The 24,345-nt window shown below is 39.3% G+C and overlaps 1 protein-coding gene across 1 annotated transcript; it reads right to left on the reverse strand.

Annotated features, from left to right (window-relative positions):
* Positions 1–7,133: 7,133 nt before the first annotated feature.
* gnaia (guanine nucleotide binding protein (G protein), alpha inhibiting activity polypeptide a) lies at positions 7,134–20,375 on the reverse strand (the record flags this gene model as incomplete). The annotated part of the gene is made up of 8 exons (XM_080842036.1): positions 7,134–7,324; positions 7,891–8,044; positions 8,221–8,350; positions 8,894–9,022; positions 9,303–9,460; positions 12,802–12,943; positions 13,135–13,177; positions 20,258–20,375. 8 exons carry the CDS (start codon positions 20,373–20,375, stop codon positions 7,134–7,136), a joined length of 1,065 nt encoding a protein of 354 aa, XP_080698162.1.
* Between the last annotated feature and the right edge of the window lie 3,970 nt (positions 20,376–24,345).

Below are 24,345 nucleotides of genomic sequence, written 5' to 3' on the forward strand. Positions count from 1 at the left end.
TTCAGTCAACGCTTCAGTTTTTGAGGAATCATGGCGGCAGAGTCCGACTTGGTGGGGAAAGAGACGGAATCTACACGTTTCCAGTGCCTAAACTGGTCCGTACATGTAAGGGCCATGCCAATATTACCTGTACGGTGCTTTAACTGCTCTGTAGATGTAAGGGCCATGCCAATATTACCTGTACAGTGCCTAAACTGGTCGGTAGATGTAAGGGCCATGCCAATATTACCTGTACAGTGCCTAAACTGGTCGGTAGATGTAAGGGCCTTGCCAATATCAACTGTACGGTGCCTTAACTAATAATAATAAATAATAAATAATTTTATGGGCCTCACAAATATTACCTAATAAATAATCACACAAATATCAACTGTACGGTGCTTTAACTAAAAATAATAAATAATAATTAATTTTATGGGCCGCACAAATATGACCTAATAAATAATCACACAAATATCAACCGACAGTGGTGCAGGAGGTAGAGAAGCAGTTTAGTAATGAGAAGATTGTACGTTCGTCTCCCTGCCCAAGCGTCTGCTAAAATGACTGAAACTTCCCTATAGTTGTGTGTCAGTTTGTCTCTCTGCTGATGCGTCTCCTAAAATGAATACATATAAATGTGAACGACTGAAACTTACTCATTATTTTATCGACTGAAACCTACCTGCTAACTGTGTACCATTTTATCGAGTGAAACCTACTAATTGTGTTTCTTGACTTGCATGTGCTGATGTGCTGATGCTGAAGTGCTATTTTTTTATCCTGGAAGTCGCAATTGCAGATTGACCAATAGCAGCGTGGCTCTTAAGCGTGGTTGATCTACCGGAAAATGGAGACAAACATACCCCTGCTTATATACAACACAGCAACGTCATGTATACATTCAACGTCCAATCAGACGTTTCAAGTTTCATTGAAATATGGCAAATAGCTTTATGAAGCAGAGTTGACCCTCTGTTGACCAAATGCCCATGTCCATACATTTCTTTAAAGCCTGACCTAGCCCAGTGAAATCAACATGCAATAGAAGTATTTAGACCCTTTGCGTATTTCTGCGTAAACCTCAAATCTCGTGTTTGTAGGCTGCAACCTAATTGTTTTCCCTCAGAGTAGGCGAAACCACTTTGGTAAAAACACCAGAAAATAGACCCTTTGCAAGGACTGGGTTACATGATCATATATAAAGGTACAGGTATTGATGAATAATTTCAATGCTAAAAAGCTAGAGTCTAGAATATGAGTCTCATATTTGTCATGAAAGAGGGAGGAGCTCGGCATTGTCCATGCCCATATGCATACACTGCAGACAATAAATTCTGCCCTTGCCATGCATATCATTTGTTAATGAAATAATTAGGTTAGTGAATGAAAGACTTATTTCATAATTAACACTTCCCCATGATTCATGAATCATGAGCCTACCATGATCTTTTAGCAAACTAAATCTCAGAAATGACTATGTGCAACATACCACTAGAGGGCAGTGGCTATGGTGGCATCCTGTAGATTTGACTGTCATAATGGGGACTGTACCATGGAAGCATCCAGACGCACACATTTCAATTTCAAATAAACGCATACAAAATAAATAAAATAAAGCTCAGTTAAATTCTGTGATGGTTTAAAACAGATCATTGTAAAGTTGCACAATAGTCAGCTTGTATGTCAGTTTATCAGTTTATATGTATTCATCAGTGTACAAAGATAAACAACTAGTAAACAAATACAGAAGAAACATGGTAATTGTCTATTTGCTAATTGGCTAATGTATTATTAAACTCCACCTATCAAACTTATAACTTTTATTTATCTTGTAAAAATAATCAAACTAATACAATTCCACAGATACTGCTGGTCTGTCATTATACATCACTCAATTTCATTATACACCACTTGGAGTCTATAGGGTAATTGATAAGCAAATCTGAATACATTGACCATTCTTGCAAGACGATGTGCTTTCATCCTTAATAATGCTCTGTTGTCTTATCTATGAGTTTGGGCTTCATCTCCTGGCTACTTGCTTGAAAATTATCAATTTTAGATAAATCTGTGAGGCAAGAAGCTCATCAAAAGTCTAGGGAAAGGAATTGCAGAAGTCTTCTCTCCACTGGCACTGTTGTAGCTAGCTAGGTATAAGTCATGTAACACTGGACTGGTGTGTAGATTCCCTCTGCCTCAGTAAAGAGTCTGGTTTGACAGCACCCCCATGTGGCCCTCTGTTGGACTGCAGCCGGTCTGTGCTGTGCAGCCTTCCCACAGCCAGTGCTACACATCTAGGGAAGACCAGCATACAGTGGGCATGGTGACCTCATGAGTTTTATATTTTAAGTCTTTGATATAATAAAATAATAAAATGATACACCTATAGCTAACACACAGGCTTTGGCATGTTGCGCAGTTAACAGTGACAACTAATTGCGTGTTTGGGAGCTCCTGAATTGATTCTTATTTTAATGCTGTTTAATGCCTACATGTGAAAACATTGTGGCTCTCAGTGCATAGCAAACAAATTATATTATATCAGCTAAAGAATGTCCATTTTTGTATCACAGGGCAGTTAGTTTGTCAATATAGATATACAGTATGCATGCTACATGGCCATGTGAGCATTTTATATATTGTGCTAATACTTTGTCCTTCATTTGTATTTCAAAAGTAGCCCTCAAAACGACCATGTTAAGTCAAAACATGTTAATGTCAAGAAAGCTTTATTTACATTCAAGTAACTTGATATATAACTTCAAAAACATCTAATATCTGGAGTCCCCTCGGCTAGACATTCTAGTCCAGCTATTGAAGGTAAGGTTAGATTATGAGACTCCCACAATGCACAGCACTACCCTGCATCCCCCCACCACCTACACTTCCACACAGAGGTATATGACATAAACAGAGTCAATAACAGTGAAATGTGTGCCAGTCTGTGATGGGGAAACACATTTAACTGTCAAAATGTATTGGGTTCTTGCTGCAAAATTATTTGACGAATTTGACAAATCAGCATTTTGAGAGAACCTTTTCATACCTTTCCTAAATTAATGTTAAAAATATACAGGAAACCACAGTTGATGAACTGTTGCAGGCAAATAGTAATTTAGTTTCTTCAGTGAAGTTCCTGAGCTATAAGGCAAAACGTGAAATATGAAAGTGTGTTTGGACTCCAATAAAGTTGAACTCTTTGGGCCAATGGAGACAATGTAATGAACAGTCTGATCTATCTGTCTGTTAAACATTGAGAAATTCAGAACATGAAAGGCAAGACTTAGGCAAAAGAACACTGCTATACACAATAAAAAAGGCATACATTAAAGATTTTTAAAGCATTTTAAAGAGAAACTGTAAAAATAGTTATTTCCTCAGAAATATACACTGGGTAAAAATGGTGCTCAGCAAAAGTTACAATTAGGCAACATAAATGTCTTCTTAACTTTGTATATTATTATTACTAGTGCAGTGCCCGTAGGAATTATGCATTCTGTAGTGTTAGCAGACATAGGTGAAGCTGTTGGGTAGTGTAATAGCAAGACATATTTGCACTCCACATAGGTACAGGTTACACTGAAGTATTATTGTGATGCATGTTTCCTTTTCATTTAGAAATGTTTTAATGTTGTATAGCCTTTTTGGAGATACACCAACAAATAAAGTTTGAGATTATGTAATGGGTGCAGCTGAATATAGATGTCAAAGTTGCCGTCTAAACTATAAACTAAATGTCATAAAGAAAGAAATAATTTAAAATGAAATTATGGTTGAAATAGGATCACTTCTTTATTGTAAGGGTAAGTTTACGGTAAGAATGGTCATGCAGTTGGACTCAGATGTAGGTTAATTTTAATGAATGTATGTACTGTACTGTATGTATGATGAACTTTTCAACAGTGGAAAATACATAGCTGCAAGCTAATGTAGCTAAATGATGAGTTAGTTTAGCCTGGTGGTCAACCTGTTGACATCGTATCTTGGTCACATTGGGTTTAATACAGTTTGACACGTCTCTTCTTGAACGTCTACTCCTCATGTCACGAAGTTGCTACACTAACTGTCCGTAACACTATGCACAATTTCAAAATATACACAAAACAATAAAGCACATCGATATACAACCTAGAAATGCTAAGCCCCCTGAACTCCTATGCTTTGTTATGTTATTGTAATCAGTTTGCGTGGAAAAATATGTCTTATTTAAAATGAAATTATGGTTGAAATAGGATCACTTCTTTATTGTAAGGGTAAGTTTACGGTAAGAATGGTCATGCAGTTGGACTCAGATGTAGGTTAATTTTAATGAATGTATGTACTGTACTGTATGTATGATGAACTTTTCAACAGTGGAAAATACATAGCTGCAAGCTAATGTAGCTAAATGATGAGTTAGTTTAGCCTGGTGGTCAACCTGTTGACATCGTATCTTGGTCGCATCGGGTTTAATACAGTTTGACACGTCTCTTACCTTGAACGTCTACTCCTCATGTCACAAAGTTGCTACACTAACTATCTAGCCTGGATACCAGCCTGAACTCCGCCCACAAAATTTTTGGTCTGGGAGATTCAGTCTGGAATCGAGCTAGTTGGGAGGGTTTAAACGTTTCAAAAATGTTGAGAAAGCAATCTAAACCAATCAAATTGTAAGGGCGGGCTTTATACGTTGATGGACAGATGACCTGATGATAGATAGAATACCGGTATACATCGAACAAAGATGGCGCCGTCTCGGGAGCTTAGTGGGACATATTTGATATGATTTAAGCTATCTACACGACTTTTTTTATGTCTACATTGACTCGGTTAGTTGTGTATACGCAACACCAATGTTGCCTAGGATTGTAGGTTTTAACTTAAGCACTCTAGACCATTATTGAAAGGTTATGCTAACAGCGTAGACAAAAAAAACATTGAAACCAATGGTAGCTTCTAGCCTTGAGTGCTAATTAAGTAACGTGAGCAGGCATAGCTCAACAGATATTGACAGCGCATTCATTTTGAAAGAGGAACAGAGAAACGCGATCAAGGCATTTGTCGATTGAAAAGATGTTTTTGCCGTCCTTCCTACGGGATCAGGTAAAAGTTTAATCTATCGTAATAATAGCCTACTACGTTGCTCTGATTGGTTCTAGGTATCCAATTCAGCGAAGAGGAATTTTCTTTCCTGGTTCGTTGAAACACGCCCCATAATCACAGCCCAGTGGTCCGGTCTCAGACTCATATTCTGACTAGAATTATGAGTATGACATCGTCAGGCTACTAACTATCCGTAACACTATGCACAATTTCAAAATATACACAAAACAATAAAGCACATCGATATACAACCTAGAAATGCTAAGCCCCCTGAACTATATGCTTTGTTATGTTATTGTAATCAGTTTGCGTGGGAAAATATGTCTGCAAAGAAAAGAGCAACCTTAAAGAAGCTTAAAAATAAACGAATAGATAAAATCAATCACTGTCTTAAGATTATCTGAGCAAAAGTCTGTATCTGTTCACCAAGAAGAATTTGAATGTGGACCTCCTTATCGTATCCAACGCTATTCTGAATTTTGAGTGAAGGCAGGATAGTTTTAATACCACTAATATTGTTTGTGACGTAATCTGTGACGTCATTTCGGTGCTACGAGAAACGATAACCCATTAGTGCCTACGGGAAACGGTAAAATACAAATATCTCGCAAACTATAATTTCAAAAATCTTCAAAATCAAGGATGCACAGGTTCATGACATGCGTAAGCTACATGCGAAATCTCATAACTAACGTAACTACCGTCAGTGAGATACGCCCTAAACTGACAGACTGACACACAGAGATTCCTGGATTTATAGATAGACTAGTGCAGTGCCCGTAGGAATTATGCATTCTATAGTGTTAGCAGACGTAGGTGTAGCTGTTGGGTAGTGTAATAGCAAGACATATTTGCACTCCACATAGGTAGGCTACAGGTTACACTGAAGTGTTATTGTGATGCATGTTTCCTTTTCATTAAGAAATGTTTTAATGTTAGCCTTTTTGGAGATATACCAACAAATAAAGTTTGGGATTATGTAGTGGATGCAGTTGAATATACAGCCGCGGAAAAAATTAAGAGACCACTTCAAAATTATCAGTTTCTCTGGTTTTACTATTTATTGGTATGTTCCTAAGTGTAAGCATTAGTATTGTGTAGTTTAAAAATTAATATGAGCTTGTTTTCTTTGCATTATTCGAGATCTGAAGACACTGCATCATTTTTGCTATTTTGACCAATTGTCATTTTTCTGCAAATAAATTATCTAAATGACAATATTTTTATTTGAAATTTGGTAGGAATGTTGCCAGTAGGTTATAGAATAAAACAAAAATGTACATTTTACTTTAACACATACCAATAAATAGTAAAACCAGAGAAACTGATAATTTTGAAGTGGTCTCTTAATTTTTCCGCGGCTGTAGATGTCAACGTTGCTGTCTAAACTATAAACTAAATGTCATAAAGTGTCATGAAATAGGATCACTTCTTTATTGTAAGGGTAAGTGTAGGGTAAGAATGGTCATGCAGTTGGACTCATGGTAAATGGTAAAATACAAATATCTCGAAAACTATAAATTCAAAAATCTTCAAAATCAAGGATGCACAGGTTCATGACATGCGTAAGCTACATGCGAAATCTCATAACTAACGTAACTACCGTCAGTGAGATACGCCCTAGACTGACAGACTGACAGACACACAGAGATTCCTGGATTTATAGATAGATTATTAGAAGTAGTAGTAGTAGTGGTAGTAGTAGTAGCAGTAGTAGTAGTAGCAGTAGTAGTAGTAGCAGTAGTAGTAGTATAAATCCATGGATATCAACAACATATAAGTGATGTTCTTTCTCTGCCCTCCTGGTGTAAAATAAACAGCATAATGGTCTGTTATGTTTAAAAAAAGGTTTCATCTTTATCAAAAGTATTTGGTCACCCTTTTTATTACAATAATTGTTAACTGGTAATACCATAAGATACCATATCAATTATCTGTGTAATAAGACTTTGATGTTCTGTACTTAGATAAACGTCAAATCTAAATCTAACCTTAATCCTTAATTTTATGAAAGCATGACCAATTTTCCGTTGTCTTGTTAAAGAACACTCCCCAGGAGATGTCTAAATCTAGAAGAGTCCACAATCTTTCAAGTTGTTCTTGATGATAACATCAGTGACCGCATCAAAGACAAACTGCACATTTTTGGTATCCGTAGCACAAGTGAAGTGGGTGTAAACCTCCTTAGTGTCCTTCCTCTTGTTGAGGTCCTCAAACTGACACTGGATAAAGGCGGCGGCGTCCTCAAACGTGTTCCCACCTGAAAACGCCATAAGGTGGCATTTGTAAATACAGCACAGATTATTCTTTCATTGACTTGTCTTTTCCAAGATTTCAGAGACTTTACAATTCTGAAAAAAAGCAGCTTGGATTGGCATCCCAATCAATAATTGTGCTGACAAGTCGATGTTAAAATGTGTAAATTGTTAATGTCTGACCTAAACCTGTCCCGGCCTTGACCTGATATGATCATATTTGTATTCCCAGAAACTACCTTTTCTGGCTAGGCCCAGGATTTGGTGAAGCTGAGTATACTTCTTTTGATATGTGGTGTAGGATCAGTATTATAAGCAAGATTGGCTTATTATTAAAACCGGTCAGCCATGGGGTTAAAGAACCGACATGCTTTTTTTGCCTTTTCCTGTACTGTAATTGCATATTTCACATAAAAACACAATGAGAAAGCATGTTATTTATATCTCTTGAATATATTTAAGGTATTTACAAAGTTAAACTTTAAATCACTGCTCACTCGATCACTCCAAACCTCTACATCTACACTTGACTAGTAGTAACACTGGAGTTGGATATGATAAGCACACCTACCTGTATAGTCTGGGTAACAGATAGTGAGAGGACTGGTTCTGATCTTTCCTTCAAACAGGTCCTTCTTATTAAGGAACATGATTATGGAGGTCTCAGTGAACCACTTGTTGTTGCAGATGCTGTCGAACAGCTTCATGCTTTCATGCATCCGGTTCTGAAGGGTCAAAATGACAAAGGTCAAAAGTCACCATGGTCATAAACTGGTGCTGCATTACATCAGCAATTTTATAAATGTTTCTTTTTAAGACACACAATGCACTGTCCTAATGTATTAAACATACAAACATCTCCATTCCAAATGAACATAAGATTTGCTCTAGTAGTGCTTACCATTTCCTCATCTTCAGCCAACACCAGGTCATAATCACTCAGGGACACACAGAAGATGATGGCTGTCACACCCTCAAAACAGTGAATCCACTTCTTCCGCTCGGATCGCTGGCCTCCCACATCAAACATTCTAAGAGTGTGGACAAGGGAGGCATTATACTACAGACACATGTTCCGACACTGGACATTCATACATAATACAAGCAGTAAACTGGAATTCTCATTTTTTTGGCAAAGTACTCTGATTGGCAGAATTAACAGCCCCAGAAACTACCTGACTGCCAAATCACGAAAACTAATGGGCATTCAATTTCAAGGCAACAGAAATACCATTTTAATGGCCAGTTCAAATTATAATTACATATTTAATACTTTATAATAATTTATAGTCCCAGATGTTTTCTGATAGGACGCAATTACTAGTCAATGCAGAGAGCTATCCTTGAAAACACATTGGTAACTAATAGGGTTATCAATCCAGTGGTCTGGGATCAATACCCGATTCCAGACTGAGAGTAATTATGACTGTGTCAACTTTTCCTTTGCAATGAAAAGGCATTTTAAATGATGAGGAGAGAACAATATGATACTTTGTCCAGACCGAATACATACAATGGCACCAGGTCCCTGCTGGACAGGAAACATATATAAGGTGTTGTGCTCATGAGCTCACTTGAAGTGCAGATCCTTGAAACTAAAGTGAGTCTCCACAATGCCAGTAGTCTTCACCCTGCTCCGCAGAACATCCTGCTGTGTGGGAATGTAGCTGCCACTGGCTATCCTGTTCAAGTCATTCAGGTAGCTGGACAAAGGGTGAACAGAGATGGATAGAAGGAAACCAGAGACATCATGGTTAAATGGGAGATTAAAAACATTGTAGAAAGTAAACACTGTTCTGCTCTATTCAGATTTACATTTTTTGAATGTTATTTGATAACGTTTGTTCGTAATAACAAATGTTATTTCATACCAGTATAGCTCACTGAATTGAGAGAGAGAGAGAAGAGGAGAGATCATATGTGGAGCGCTAGTGACGAGGTGAGCCTGACACCATTAACACTGCATTAGGAACTCAAACTCACTAGGCAGCCGAGTCATTGAGCTGGTACTCCCTTGAGCGGCTGAAGCAGGACTGCACCCCCCCATCCATCCACAGGCGACAGATGATCCCAGACAACTCTCCAGTCATGTAGCCTTCATCCGCAGAGCCAGAGAGGACAACCAGCTGCCGGGCCTCCTCCTAGGGGCCACAATCAACTTTCTTTAGGAAGACCAGATGGATAAATAACATATTTATTAGCTAGCCCAATGGATGAATATCCCCATGAACCATGTGTTTTCATAGCAAAGTATTTAAGTATCATAAAAGGGAAGTAAAAATGATCAGAGCATTGTTTTCACGTGGAAGGCCAAAAGAGTCATCTTATTGGGTGGTTTATCAACAAACCTCATTCAGATGACCTCAATTGAAATTTCATTCATTTGATTCAGGCCAATGCTGTTTATAGCAATATTTCTTGGAAAAGTTCTTTCTTTTTGAAAACGCAATGGTCCAAAATTGATTTAAAAACTATAGATGTGTAGCAGAGAACGACAGAGAAGTGTAATTTCATGATGCCACTGTGCACTGGAAAAAGGTGTAGAGTGACGTGCCTGGCTGTTTTATTGTATAACGTGCATTTCAATTTACCTAGTTTGCTAAACCAACAGAGCTCAACAACTTCAGGCCAGTGGCCCTCACTTCAGTGGCCATGAAGGTGTTTGAACGCTTGGTACTCTCCCACCTACAATCCAGTGTGTCACCGCTGATGGATCCCCATCAGTTTGCTTACCAGGCTAACAGATCTGTAGAAGATGCCATCAACCTAGCTTTTCACTCTACTCTGCAACATCTGGAGTCAAGTAACACCTATGCACGCATGCTGTTTATTGACTTTAGCTCAGCCTTCAACACAATAGAGCCACTCATTCTCTTCTCCAGGCTGCAAGCCATGAACATCGACATAGCTCTGTGTCACTGGATACTGGACTTCCTGAGGAATAGAACTCAAACAGTCAAAGTCAATAACGCAACATCATGCCCTCTGACCCTCAACACTGGTGCGCCGCAAGGCTGTGTGCTATCTCCTCTTCTGTTCTCCATCTACACAAATGACCTGAGCTCTCACCACCATTCCGTCAAGATGCTCAAATATGCAGATGACACCACCCTCATCGGCCTAATCAAAGATGAGGATGAGTCTCAGTACTTCAAGGAGGTGAATTGGGCCGTAGACTGGTGCAGGAAGAACAAGCTTCATCTTAACGCCTCAAAAACTAAAGAAATAGTTGTGGACTTGAGAAGGAGGCCTAACACCAAAGCCTTAGTTAATGTATTTGACCAGCCCATAACCCTTACTGAGTCCTTTAAATTTCTGGGCTCCTACATCAGCCAAAATTTGAAATGGGATATCAACACCACCCACCTTATCAAAAAAGCCCAACAGAAACTGTATTTCCTCAGGCAACTGAAAAAGTTCAATGTCAACAAACACCTTTTGGTGCTCTTCTATAAAGCCATCATAGAAAGTGTCATCACCGCATCAATAACTGTCTGGTATGGAAATTCTGACAGTCGCACAAAAATGAAACTGGAGAGAGTGGTGAACAAAGCCTCCAACATTATTGGTTGTGACCTTCCATCAGTCCTCTCATTGTATGCTGAGCGTAGCTTAAATCACGCAAAGAACATTATCAGAGACTCCTCCCATCCAAGCCATGACTTTTTTGAACTTCTACCTTCTGGAAGACACTACAGATCCATTCGAGCTGGAACGACACGCTTCAACAACAGCTTCTTCCCCTCTGCTGTCAGACTCCTGGGGCCGTATTCACAAAGAATCTTAGGGCTCAAAGTAGCTCATAAGTGGCGAATTTAGGAGAAACTCCTAAAAATAATGGGCGTGTCAGTCTTAAATTTAGGACTCCTATTTTTTTTTACTAAGAGCAATTCACAAAGTATTTTATCCCTAAAAGTAGCACCTAAGTCTAAGACAGCTTAAAACTCCTCATGAGGACTCCTAAGTCACTAAGACTTATTCACAAAAAATCGTAAGATGGCTGCAGCCGACTTGGAATTGATAAAAGACATTGCTTAAACCGTGAAGGTATTAATATTGTCTTAGAATTAGCGCGGGATGCAATGACGCCTTTAAACAACGATGTGTCCCGAAGTGAAATGTTTGGAAACATAAAGATAGCCTATTTGGCTTCGCGGAAAACGCAAATGACGACACTGGGATATCATCAGTCAGCCGTTTAATTCATCAAACTATCAACGCACTGTAGACCCCACATCATCCAACAGTTTATCCAGTTGCCTTTGGACAATCTATTACACAAGATCAAAGTAAATTCCATGGCGATCGCAGGAATGTCCAGTGACGGGACACACATTACAATAATTGCCCCATCAAAAGATGAGGACGTTGTACCGATGACTTGTGCATTTCAACGGAGAGCAGTCTGCAGCAGGTTTTTGAGAACTTACCAGCTGGATGCCGCTGGGGTGACAGTGGCTATGGTCCTGGGACCAGTAGGCTTTCGCTTAGGCTACGTTTCACGTTCGTTTCGCTTTGATCAATTAAGATTGGAGGGCTTGAAGGGCCGTATGTGCTGATATTTGAAGTGGTCAAGGGCTGGAAATATAATAGCCTAACAGTTTGCTGGGTGCTTTAATTATTACTGCCTTGATTATTACATGCAATTGCCATATTTGATATTGATCGCTTTCTATTTCTCTTAACGTGCAAAGTGTCATTCCCGTTGGATGCACAAACTTGTCATCATGCGTGTGCATTCTGCTAACTGCACTGTCCATAACTATTTAATATGACTTAATTTGAAGCCTAGGTTATTCTCTTATTTTCAGTTGAGATATAGTGGGATTGTTAGAGGGACGTCACGAATGAGTTTTTAATGAGAGAGCCTGTCAACAACCAATCACCGTCCTCACCCCTTCTAAACTCGTGCATGAGAATCGACGTCATCCATAGCAACGGTGCTTTTATCTTAAGCTTAGGAGTTTGTATTATCCTAAGTATGAGTAGGTCTCAGAGGCGTTGTGAATCACTTTTAAGAAATTACTCCTACGTAAAATGTTTTAGCGCGAGTTAGGAGCACTCTTAGTGGTAAGATAAAAAGCTTTGTGAATACGGCCCCTGAACTCTCAATGCTGACCTGGAGTATTTTTTTTATTTTTATGTTTGTTTTCCCTACCCCCTTCTCTCCCCTCCTACTGGCCTGAGCTACCTATGACAAAGAATACCACCAACATTGTTGTGTGGCAATAAAGTTTTATCTTATCTTATCTTATCTTGACATGCAATATGTTCTCCAAACATTTTAAAAATATATTTTTCTCCTTAAGAAGCTGCTAATACACAGAACCACATGAAGCTGGCTAATCTCACCACAGTAACACTGCTTATACACAGAACCATTTACAGCTAACCTTGTGTCATATCTGATTAATGATTAGAATGCAATGTAAGTGTTCCTAACCTGCACCACCTTATTTTGCAGTGCAGAGGGGCCACTCACCTCTCGGTCCGGGTCAGTAAAGTCAATCTTCAGACGTTCCATGGCTCTGATGATGGCGATGATGGACTGGATGGTGTTGCTGTACACCACTGCTTTGTACTGTTTGCACTCCTCCTCTGAGTAGCCCGCCTCATGAATGATCCTGTCCCAAATACAGGCACATTCTTTAGACAAATACAGTAAAATAAGAGAAACACCTAAAAATGTATCTATATTATATAATAATATACAACTATAACTGGAGGTGTTTATGAATATGAAACATTAGTTTCTGCAAGTATTCCCAGGTATGTCAGCTTTGAATCATCAAGTTGATAGGTGTCAAGTACTTACTTCATCTGTTTTACAATGGTACTCTTCCCTGACTCACCCGCACCTGAGAAACAAACAAAAAGACCAACAAGGATGTTATAATAATGAGTTTGAAAGAAATTCAAGACATTGACAAAGTAAGTAATGGCTAACAGCTATGTCTGGGGAGTACAAAACGCAAGGCACTGTGGCACAAAACTCGGGATCTTAGGTTCCTAGTATGTGCCTGGTCTCAGGCAAGAGCAATTACTTCTGCATGCCACAAGTGAGGACTATAATAAGTCATTGCAGATTTTCGGTTACATCAGGGTTATTTGTCTAAAAATGTATGCTTTAGAATCAACATTCTTGCTTCCCACACATTCGGCCATTGGCCAATTTCCTCCAACATTTTTCCACTTTAATTTTCATTATATTTCAGTGGGTAGCATCTCCAGAGTCTGCTGATAAAAATATCCAAAGAGTTTTGATCTCCCCCTTTATGAGCTCAATGTCTCTTCCCATTAAAAGGTTTTTTTTTCCTTCCACTGCCTCTGGACCAACTCTCATCACTGTGACACTGAGCCTTAGAAGGGGGGTATGTGGGGTCCCAACCAGCCACAGCCACAGTTCCTCGTAGAGCAGAGCGTGCACCTTCAGCACCACAGAGAGAGCACCACAGAGAGAGCTCCACTCGCTAATCCCAGTGCCCCTTACCCTTGGACGTGGCCCTGGAAGGATAGTTCTACCCCCAAGAGATGGTTGATACCACGGAGAGCCCCGCTGGCACACAAGCTTCCAGTGTGGGGGTGTGTGTGTGTGGTTGTTTTGTGTATTTGACTATTTTCTCTCTTTTTTGCAGCCCTGTTTGATTTGTGTTAATAAAGGTGTGAAATTCAGGTGTTCTGTTTTGCATTTGTATATAAAGAGCCTGGCCCTTGCATCTTCCAGCCTACAAACAAAAGGCAAATAGAGTATTTACTCCATTTAGTACACAATACAACTTTTCTAATGTCTTTATACTAGAGCCGGGACTTTAACGCGTTAATTAAGATTAATTAATTACACAAAAATTAACGCGTTAAAAAAAATGACGCATTTTAATCGTATCTTTTTTGCACCGCGGAAAGTTTCTCACTGGAGGAGTTTCAGACGTTGAACAACAAACCACAGTGGCACAGTGAACGTGAACAAAGAAGCTGATGAGACCGCGTTGTTTGGCCCAGTTGATGGGACATTTTGTTACAAAAACCGAACGGATGGAAGCGTTGATAAGAACATGGTTCAGTGCAAGCTATGCAACAAGGAATTCGCATATCACCGCAGCACATCGAGTATCACCTCAATGCAAAACATATAGCAGCTATCGTGGACGTTAAGCCTGACTCCGGGTACAACCCACACACAACCCACACTCCACGAGAGATGTTTTCTAACAGTCAGGGTTTCCAATGTTCTGAATGTACTTGAAAGTATTGTGTTTTACTTAAAAAACCCAAAGTATTATAGTTTACAGAAGGTCTACCAATCTATAGGCTACCTGAATTTCTGAAATGTACTACATTTCTAAATATGGTATTGCTACACTTAATGGCAAAAATTGCACTGGTCTGTTGGACTTGAACAAAAATAAACAATATTTTTGTTGCTTAAGCTTATGTATTCAGTCATTATTCAATGGTATACTAATCCATGTGAAAAAAATTACTTCTCACTGTTTTCAGGTCAAATATTTATATGCGATTAAAATGCGATTCATTTCAATTAATTAATTACAAAGCCTCTAATTAATTAGATAATTTTTTTTAATCGAGTCCCGGCCCTACTTTATACACAACTAGGCCTCGTTTCCCGATAACGACGTATCTTAACGGCCTACGTGGATTTTGGCGACATAGTAGACTCAGTAACACTTTCTATTTACGAGCGTTTCCCGAACATCATCTTAAAGTCAGGTGCACGAGCGCCACGTGCACGAGTTCTTAAGTATCTCTTAGGGTGGAGGTCGCCTGTTCATCGATGTCAGACGAGTCGATTTTCTCACTTGTGTATACATGGGTTTCTCGGCTACGTCATCACTGGTTGCGTGCGCAATTTCGCGGCAGGAAGAAGCAAGATAACGTTGAAGTGAATGAGAAAGCTGTGGAGGAAGGCAACATGACAGGGAGTTGTTGTGTGGTGAACTGCTCTAACAGAGTTGGTAAGATGTTCAGTATACCTAGGAGGAAGCATCCGTTTGCCAGGAAAAATAAAATATCAAATCAAATCAAATATAGAAAAAGGCTCAACAATGTACAAGGTTACGTTTGGGAATATGTTGAGGGTGTGTGCAAGCATTCATGGCAACAGAATAGGGAACGGTAAGCTAAGTAAGTAATAAACAATACATTTAAACTGGGCTTTCTGTATTCATTTGTATTAGGGTAGATGGCTTTCTGCCGCGGATTTGCGCGCGCAGCCTTCAATGTTTGTATACAAGAAACCCATGTATAGGCTCATGAATGAAGTTCCAATATACCATAAGAACATAAGAAGTGTCGACATAAGAACAATACCTCAATAAATATACAGTCATGGACGAAAATGATGGCACCCCTGCACTTCTGTCAGATAATGCACCACTACTCCCAGAATTACAAATGTTTTTGTATTCACATGTTTATTTACTTAGTTTGCATTGGAAAAACACAAAAAATCTGACAAATAATGCCAAATCTGACTTTATTCCACCTAAAACTCAAAAAAGGGCCGGACAAATATATTGGCACCCTCAACTTTATAATAAGCAGAACACCCTTAAAAATAAAGAAATACAAATATCTGAAATCAATTGCTTCCTGTAACCATTAATGAGGTGTCTTACACCTCTCTACTGGAATTTCGGACCACTCTTCTTTTGCCAACTGCTCCAGGTCTCTCACATTTGAAGGGTGCCCTCTCCCAACTACTGATTTGAGATCATGCCCCAGTTGTGCTATGGGATTAAGATCTGGACTCATCTCGGACACTTCAGAACTCTCCAGTGTTTTGTCTTAACCATTTCTGGGTACTTTTTGAAGTGTGCTAAGGGTCATTGTCCTGCTGGAAGACCCATGTCCTCTGACGGAGACCCAGCTTTCTGACACTGGGCCCTACATTGTGCCCAAAAATGATTTGGTAGTCCTCAGATTTCCTGATGCTATGCACACAGTCAAGGCATCAGGTTCCAGAAGCAGCCAAGCAACCCCAAAATATCGGTCCAGCTCCACCATATTAGCCTGTAGGGACCGTGTTCTTTTCTTTGAAGGCCTCATCTGTTGTCTGTAAACTGCTTTACCAAAAAGCTCTACTTTGGTCTCATCTATCTACAGGACGTTCTCCCAGAATGATTTTGGCTTTTTTACGTCTCTGTGTCAGCAGTGGGGACCTCTGGGTCTCCTACCATAGCATCCCATTTCATTCAAATGGCGACGGATAGTGCAAGCTGACACCGTTGTACCCTTTGTCTGCAGGGTAGCTTGAATTTATTTGGAAGTTGTTCTAGGTTATTTATCCACCATTCAAACAATCTTTTGTTGCATTCTGTCATCAATTTTTCTCTTCCTTCCACATCCAGGGAGGTTATCGACAATGCCATGGGCTGTAAACTTGTTGATGACACTGCGCACAGTGGACACAGGAACATTAAGATCTCTGGAGATGGACTTGTAGCCTTGAGATTGTCCATGCTTTTCTACAATTTTGGTTCTCAAGTCCTCAGACAATTCTTTGCTCTTCTTTCTTTTCCCCATGCTCAGCGCGGTATACACAGACACACAACACAAAGGTTGAGTCAACTTTGCTCCATTTTAACTGGTTGCAAATGTGATTTCTATATTACCAGCATCTGTGGCTCGCCACAGGTGAGTTTAAATAAAGATTAAAGGAGCATTACATGCTTCAAATACAATTATTTCTTAAGGGTGCCAATAATTTTGTCCGGCCCATTTTTGAGTTTTATGTGTAATAAAGTCAGATTTGGCATTATTTGTCAGATTTTTTGTGTTATTCCGATGCAAACTAAGTAAATAAACATGTGAATACAAAAACATTTGTAATTGCAACACTTTTCTGGGAGTAGTGGTGCATTATCTGACAGAAGTGCAGGGGTGCCAACATTTTCGTCCATGACTGTATATAGGCTAGCGTGTGCCACCCTCTTGAATGATTTCCAGCCCGGCTCAATGACATGTCAATTTCCTATTGCAGCCTAAATACACAGTCAGAAAAGCCATCTCCTTAGTTCAATAACATATTATTTTGTATAATCTTTATTTTCAAATACTCAATACAGGTGAAACAATGACATTCTCATGATGTGCTATACACAGAAACATCCTTTGGATTTCTTCTATAATAGGTCGAACGACGCCCCTGGTGGATTGCATCGCTAAGTGTGAAGTTACTACTGGATTGCATTGCTAAGTGTGAAGTTACTACTGGTCCTGACCACACGTAGAATTCTTCTCAACGAAAGATAAACTTAAGCTAAGTGCCGCGTCGGGAAACCGCTCAGCAACGTAGGATCCCTCTTACGACCGATTTCAAGTCCTTTTTAGGCTAAGTGCGCGTTCGGGAAACGAGGCCCTAAACAATAGTCCTGACTTTTTCTATGTTTTCAAAGCCAGTCTCCAAGACACCAGCGTGTTAAATTTCATCTGAGCATGCACAATTTCAATTATACATCTCCACTGAGGCATCTCATTCCTTAGAGAAATAGATGAGGCTGCAATCAAGAATCTCACAGGACAACCCCATTTGCATGCACTCCATGTCAGCCTTGCCTAAGCACTTCTGCCTAGTAACACACATTATACAAAACAGAACTTGCATACAACTGAGGTCAAACATGGCGCTAAATGGGCCTGAGGGAGAAGCGGTTTCTGCTGAGGTAAGAGCAGGGTGCGATTTGCCGGGGGGGGTGGGGGGGATTTACCCCCCCTCTGGTTTTTACATCCCCACCTCAGCTGGATGAATTTCAAACATGGGGGGGGATAACCCTCAATTATTAAAAAAACAATGAAAAAACAGACAGGTTGTGACAGCGTTTTCTTACACTTGCTTACATCGCTGGCACTAACGTTCACCTTACCCGAACTGTCGGCATTCTCAGAATTCGCTGGCTTTGCTAATTTCCGTGTACAATGAATATGAAAATATTTGTTCACTGAATTAGCAAGTTCTGTCCAAAACAGTTGCGTTTCAGTTTCAAAGTTTCAGTTTCGGTTTCAGTATTTCAACGTGAATGAGAGGGAGCACAATAACTGAGCGTCAGCGATTATCATATCATAGACATATATGATGCATGTATATGAAGAGAATTAGGCCTATGTATTGCTTGGTTTTTTTTCATGATAGAAAAAAAAAAAAAAAAACATCCCCCCCTCTGGTTTTTGGACAAATCGCACCCTGGGTAAGAGCTCCATCTTCACTTGGGCTGCTGTTACAACAATACAGACAACATCTCTGGGCCCAAACCAGTGACAGATATATACAGCATAAGACGACCCTAGCTAAAAACAAACCAAAAGAACATTGAAATACCTCTAGCTATTTTACTGAATATACACAGGTTATGACAGTGTGCATTTGCACTGATCAATTGCAATGTCAGCATTAAACAACTGCAATGACTGGGAGTGACTGCTGCTAAATGGATAAAATTATCAATGAAATGTACTGCTTAACAGTGGTACTTTTTGAACACTGGAGATAGACTTCCCGATCACTTAAAGCAAAGAAGTCATACTGACTCTGTGTCTTTGGTGGAGTTCTGAGTTATTTTGTATCATAGTATATCATATCAAGTATATTCTCATCCTCATCATGGAAGTCAAATTGTATGTGTACACACAGAAATGTTGCAAAAACATGCACCTAGTCCTCCCGGAGGTCTGCTCTGTGTATCATTTTCATACCCGGAACATGATAGGCACTGATCATTTGTAGGTAGCAATAGCTAACATTAGTTGTTACACGAATAACAAAACATTTATATAACTGTCAATCCATGTTAAGTATTATGAAAATATCATATAGTTTCATTAAACTTGTGTCAGATCACTTACACATTTTCCTTAAAACATTTCCCTAATCCTATTGCATAAGTATCCTATTCCCATTCCATTCCATTTCCATCCATTCCATTCCAAGTGGTAAACAAACATTGTTTTTGAAAATTGCTTAAACGTGAACACAAATTAAAATAATGAATAAAACACATCAAACATAATCATTAAAATGGGCAGATTTTTCATCAACCAAGCACACACTGTTGTACTAAATAAAAAAAGTGTATGCATTTTGCCTTTTCAGTGTTACATTGCACTACATTGACCAAATGAATGTTCTAGTAGATAACATATAAATATATAAATGCATTACTTCAGTAATTTACCAAATATATTTGGGTTAGGTATCCAAAAAACTGGGCCCAAGTCTTTTTGCCCTTTTCTGTGCTACAATGTAATGTTTAGAGAATAGATCATAGCCTTTAAACACAACCCAACAACATTATAACACATAGTCATGCTGGGGCTTAGTGTAATAACAATTATTTTACAGTCCTTCTCCAACACAGTATTAAGGTGTACATGGAAAACACAGATTGCACTGCAGTATGGAAGATAGCAACTCATCAAACCCAAGACCTGTTTACTCCCTTGCAAATGTTACATCCACACAAGTGTTAAATATTTGGTTTACTGTACATATAGCCTAAGTGAAAGCTAGTGTAAACCAGAGAATGTAACTGAAAACTGAGTGTAAATCAAAGGAATATGCTTCTAGTTTTGCAAATATGAGAACATTTTTGTAGTGTCATGTTTCGGAAATTGTGCCTCAAGGTCAAATTCTAGTGTGTAAACAATTATTAAAAACCTATAAAATCTCTTCTTTCTTTGCCTTTAGCAGTTTCAGTCTAACACTACAATTGCCGTAGCCCTGCCATAACAAAAGAGATTTTGAGCTTGGTTTCACCAAAACATTGTGGGGCACTAGGCTACATTTGGCACTACAGTAGGCCTACAGAACATGCCAATTTTACTCTCCGGGTGTGGTTATGTGGGCTATCTTTTTGGTCCATGTAGGTAACATTAAAGTATTGAAGTAAAATATCTCTTCCCCAAGCAAGGAACTCGATTCTTACCAAGGAGCAGCAACTTAACCTCTCTCGATGACTTATCTCCGTCGTCCCGTAAATTCCTGTCAATCGTTTTACTCCTATCCTGTGCTACCTTATCCTGCGCGGTAAAGGTACACCCCATCCTTAATCGTGTTCCGGAGGATTATGCGAGTAAGCAAATTTGAGAGTAACTTTAACAATCAAGCTTGCACGGTAAAGAAGCCACCCTTTAACGTTACAGACAGATTACTAAATAGTGTAATTTCATGTGTCTTTGATGTAAGAAATACATAAAATACTAGCGCTACTTTCAGTCATTATTTCAGAAAGTGAGAAAATCCCTCTGAGTAAAATCACCCTATGTAGGCTACTCTCAACGCAGCACGCACCTTCCTCCCCCTGCTACTGCTGATTGCAACGTTTCATATCCAGGATACGACGATGTCAACCAACCAGCAATTACTCCTCTACCCCAGGGACATAGTGCATTGGGAATGATCCCGTAAATCCGAACGTTGGTCGTACCTGGATTGCATTCACCTGTCTGTGTACACGTGCGCACTCATAACTAAAATCTCTGTTTCATGTGTGCAAAACTGCAAGCACAATCTCTGCTTTACTCTCAATTTTCAGTGTCTAAAACACAGTGTTTGTTCAGTGTTTAAAACACAACTACGGGATATTTAAAACGTGTGTGCTTTTAAAGGTACCCGGCCTCGTTTCCCGAACGCGAAAAAGCACTTGCAATCGGTCGTAAGAGGGATCCTACGTTGCAGAGCAGTTTCCCGACGCCGCACTAAAGGCCAATTTTGGGTCGTTTTAGACGCAGAGCCGTAAGCACGTAATTTTGATTTAAGGTTCGTTTTAGACGCAGAGCCGTGTTGCGTGTTGCAAAGCAAATTGACGCCAAAACTGTAGATTTATTTTGAGTTAAGTAAGCGTATTTAGTGCAGCAGGACAAAGGAAAAAAACTTACCAGGACGTGAAATTGTAGTGGGCGAAAGGCTTGATGTTATGAATACATGTGTTACACAAAATACAAATGTTGGCAATTCAGTAGCCTACCAGTGGCGAAAAAGACAGATTACATGACGCAAAAGTTTGCAAACGCAAAAACGTTTATTGACACATCTTTTAATGACTGCGACAGGCTTTAAAACGATGTGTTTATGAGTTACATTATTCAAAGATGAGGTGGTAAACGGCGAGAGAATCTCATCATGTTGTCAATGCTTGTAACTACAATGGTGCTGGTCACAAGGTAACAGCAGGTTAATGTTAACTTTTGTATATGAGCAGACCGGGCTCATTCTATAAAAGTCGCGGGTGCAATTGATTGATTCATGAACTCAATGAAAGATATCACCATGACTCACAAGTGGCGGAAAATGAATATGAAAGTACCTATTTGTTCGTGAATTACCACATTCTCTCCAAACAATCGCGGGTGAGAATGGAATATTCTCTCCATAAATTTGCTGTAATTTGAGCGTCCTTATAAGTGTTTAAAGAGTATTTGTAAAGGAGTTCATGTCTTCGGACCTCTTCTGTTATGTTTGTTCCTAATCCATAAGAAAAGGCTTGTGAGACGGTCTGCAGGGTATTCATGATTTAAAAAAATGTCTGGGTCTAAAAAAGACTGTAGTATGCTATTAACCCGGAAACGTGAGACTCTGTGAAAGGCTGTGGTAGCTGGCCAATCAAAGTCTTTGCGAGCTGCGTAGGGCCGTAGTGTTTTAGTCGCATAGTCAGGAATTTTGAGCGACGCACTTAAGCACGTAAGGGGGGGGGGTATTTTACCGCGCAAGGGGGGGTTGTGCATCTTACGTGCTTACGGCTCTGCGTCTAAAACGACCCTAAATTGGCCTTTAGCTTAAATTGTTCTTTCGCTGAGAAGAATTCTACGTGTGGTCAGGACCAGTAGTAACTTCACACTTAGCGAACTTCACACTTAACTTCACACTTAGCGATGCAATCCACCAGGGGCGTCGTTCGCCCGTCATTCGGAAGAAAGGGGAATTTAAAAAAAAAACATGGCTCCTTGAAGTGAGGAATATTTTACATTAATAAAGCTATCTACACAACTTTTTATATGTTTATAATGACTCGGTTTTATCTGAAATGTGCTACGCGACCGATGTAGAGTATGTACGATTAAAAAAATTAATCTAATTAATTAGAGGCTTTGTAATTAATGAATCGAAATTAATCGCATTTTAATCGCATATAAATATTTGACCTGAGAACAGTGAGAAGTATTTTTTTTCACATGGATTTTTAGTATACCACTGAATAATGAATGAATACATAAGCTTAAGCAACAAAAATATTTTTTATTTTTGTTCAAGTCCAACAGACCAGTGCAATTTTTGCCATTAAGTGTAGCAATACCATATTTAGAAATGTAGTACATTTCAGAAATTCAGGTAGCCTATAGATAGGTAGACCTTCTGTAAACTATAATACTAATACAGTTTTTTAAGCAAAACACAATACTTTCAAGTACATTCAGAACATTGGAAACCCTGACTGTTAGAAAACATCTCTGGTGGAGTGTGGGTTGTACCCGGAGTAACTAACCAGGAGTCAGGCTTAACGTCCATGCTAGCTGCTTTGCATTGAGGTGATACTCGATGTGCGGCGGTGATATGCGAATTCCTTGTTGCATAGCTTGCACTGAACCATGTTCTTATCGACGCCTCCATCCGTTCGTTTTTTGTAACAAAATGTCCCATCAACTGGGCCAACCAACGCGGTCTCATCAGCTTCATGTTCATGTTCACTGTACCACTGTGGTTTGTTCAACTTGTTTGAACCACTGATCTCAACTTGTTTGAACCGAATTTCTGCCACTGATCTCAAAAAGAAACTGGGCCAACCAACGCGGTCTCATCAGCTTCTTTGTTCATGTTCACTGTACCACTGTGGTTTGTTCAACTTGTTTGAACCACTGATCTCAACTTGTTTGAACCGAACTTTCTTTTTGAGATCAGTGATTTCTGCGCCTTAGTTGGTGCGCCAGTATAATCGGTCCGTCTGGAACTCCTCCAGTGAGAAAGGTTCCGCGGTGCAAAAATAGATACGATTAAAATGCATCAATTTTTTTAACGCGTTAATTTTTGTGTAATTAATTAATCTTAATTAACGCGTTAAAGTCCCGGTCCTAATACATATATATTTGCAACCATGTTCTTCATTGAAACTTTTTTTAAATCGCTAGTTTCATAGCTCATACAGTCACGCATGACATACGCTTCAACCCCCTCGACACTTTATCCAGGGGCGTCGTTCGGCTTTACTATCCCCGCCCCGAATTCAGTGCACAGTGCATGTTCGATGCACGCATAGGCTAGCTAATTTCACAGCAATTAACGTAAACAGGTTAACCTGACGTAAACAGCTCTTAAGATATACTTAAGAACTTGTGCACGTTGCGCTCGTGCACCTGACTTTAAGATGATGTTCGGGAAACGCTCGTAAATAGAAAGTGTTACTGAGTCTACTACGTCTTAAAAATCCACGTAGGCCGTTAAAATACGTCGTTATCGGGAAACGAGGCCCCCTTCATTTCAAGGGATGGCAAAGGTTGATATGTTGATGGCTTACTCAGTTTCCGTGTTCAAATTAGACTTTGAAAAGTGACATAGGGCTAAGTTTTTGAATTCAGTGTAGCATGATATATGATGTGTTTTGTGTGTGGAATTTAGAAGAGTGTTTTGTAAACAACTGTAAAACTAATTATGAAAAAAGCTAACTATATAAGTAATGTGTTTGTTGGTGTGAAATGTTGTGATTCAATTTGCAATAGATATGAAGGATATTTTTGTACTGAACTCAGAGAAAATGTGAGCCGTTTTCTACCAAGGAACCAACAGACCTGGTAGCCCGGGCTCGGGGCACTACCAATTTTTGAACATCAAATATTATAATTTTTTGAAACAATTGGAAAAGCATTCAATAGTCCATATGAGCCATGATAGCCTACAAACATTCTAAGCATCTTCTCCAGTTACCATTCATCCCATTTTGCCATGTGCTTGGACTATGTGTTTTAACCATCATACCTGAACCCTAGAGAGTGGCAACGGAAAATAAAAGAAAGCAAGCAGAAA

Source organism: Sprattus sprattus (genome assembly GCF_963457725.1).
Source record: "Sprattus sprattus genome assembly, chromosome: 7".
NCBI classification, from domain to species: domain Eukaryota; kingdom Metazoa; phylum Chordata; class Actinopteri; order Clupeiformes; family Clupeidae; genus Sprattus; species Sprattus sprattus.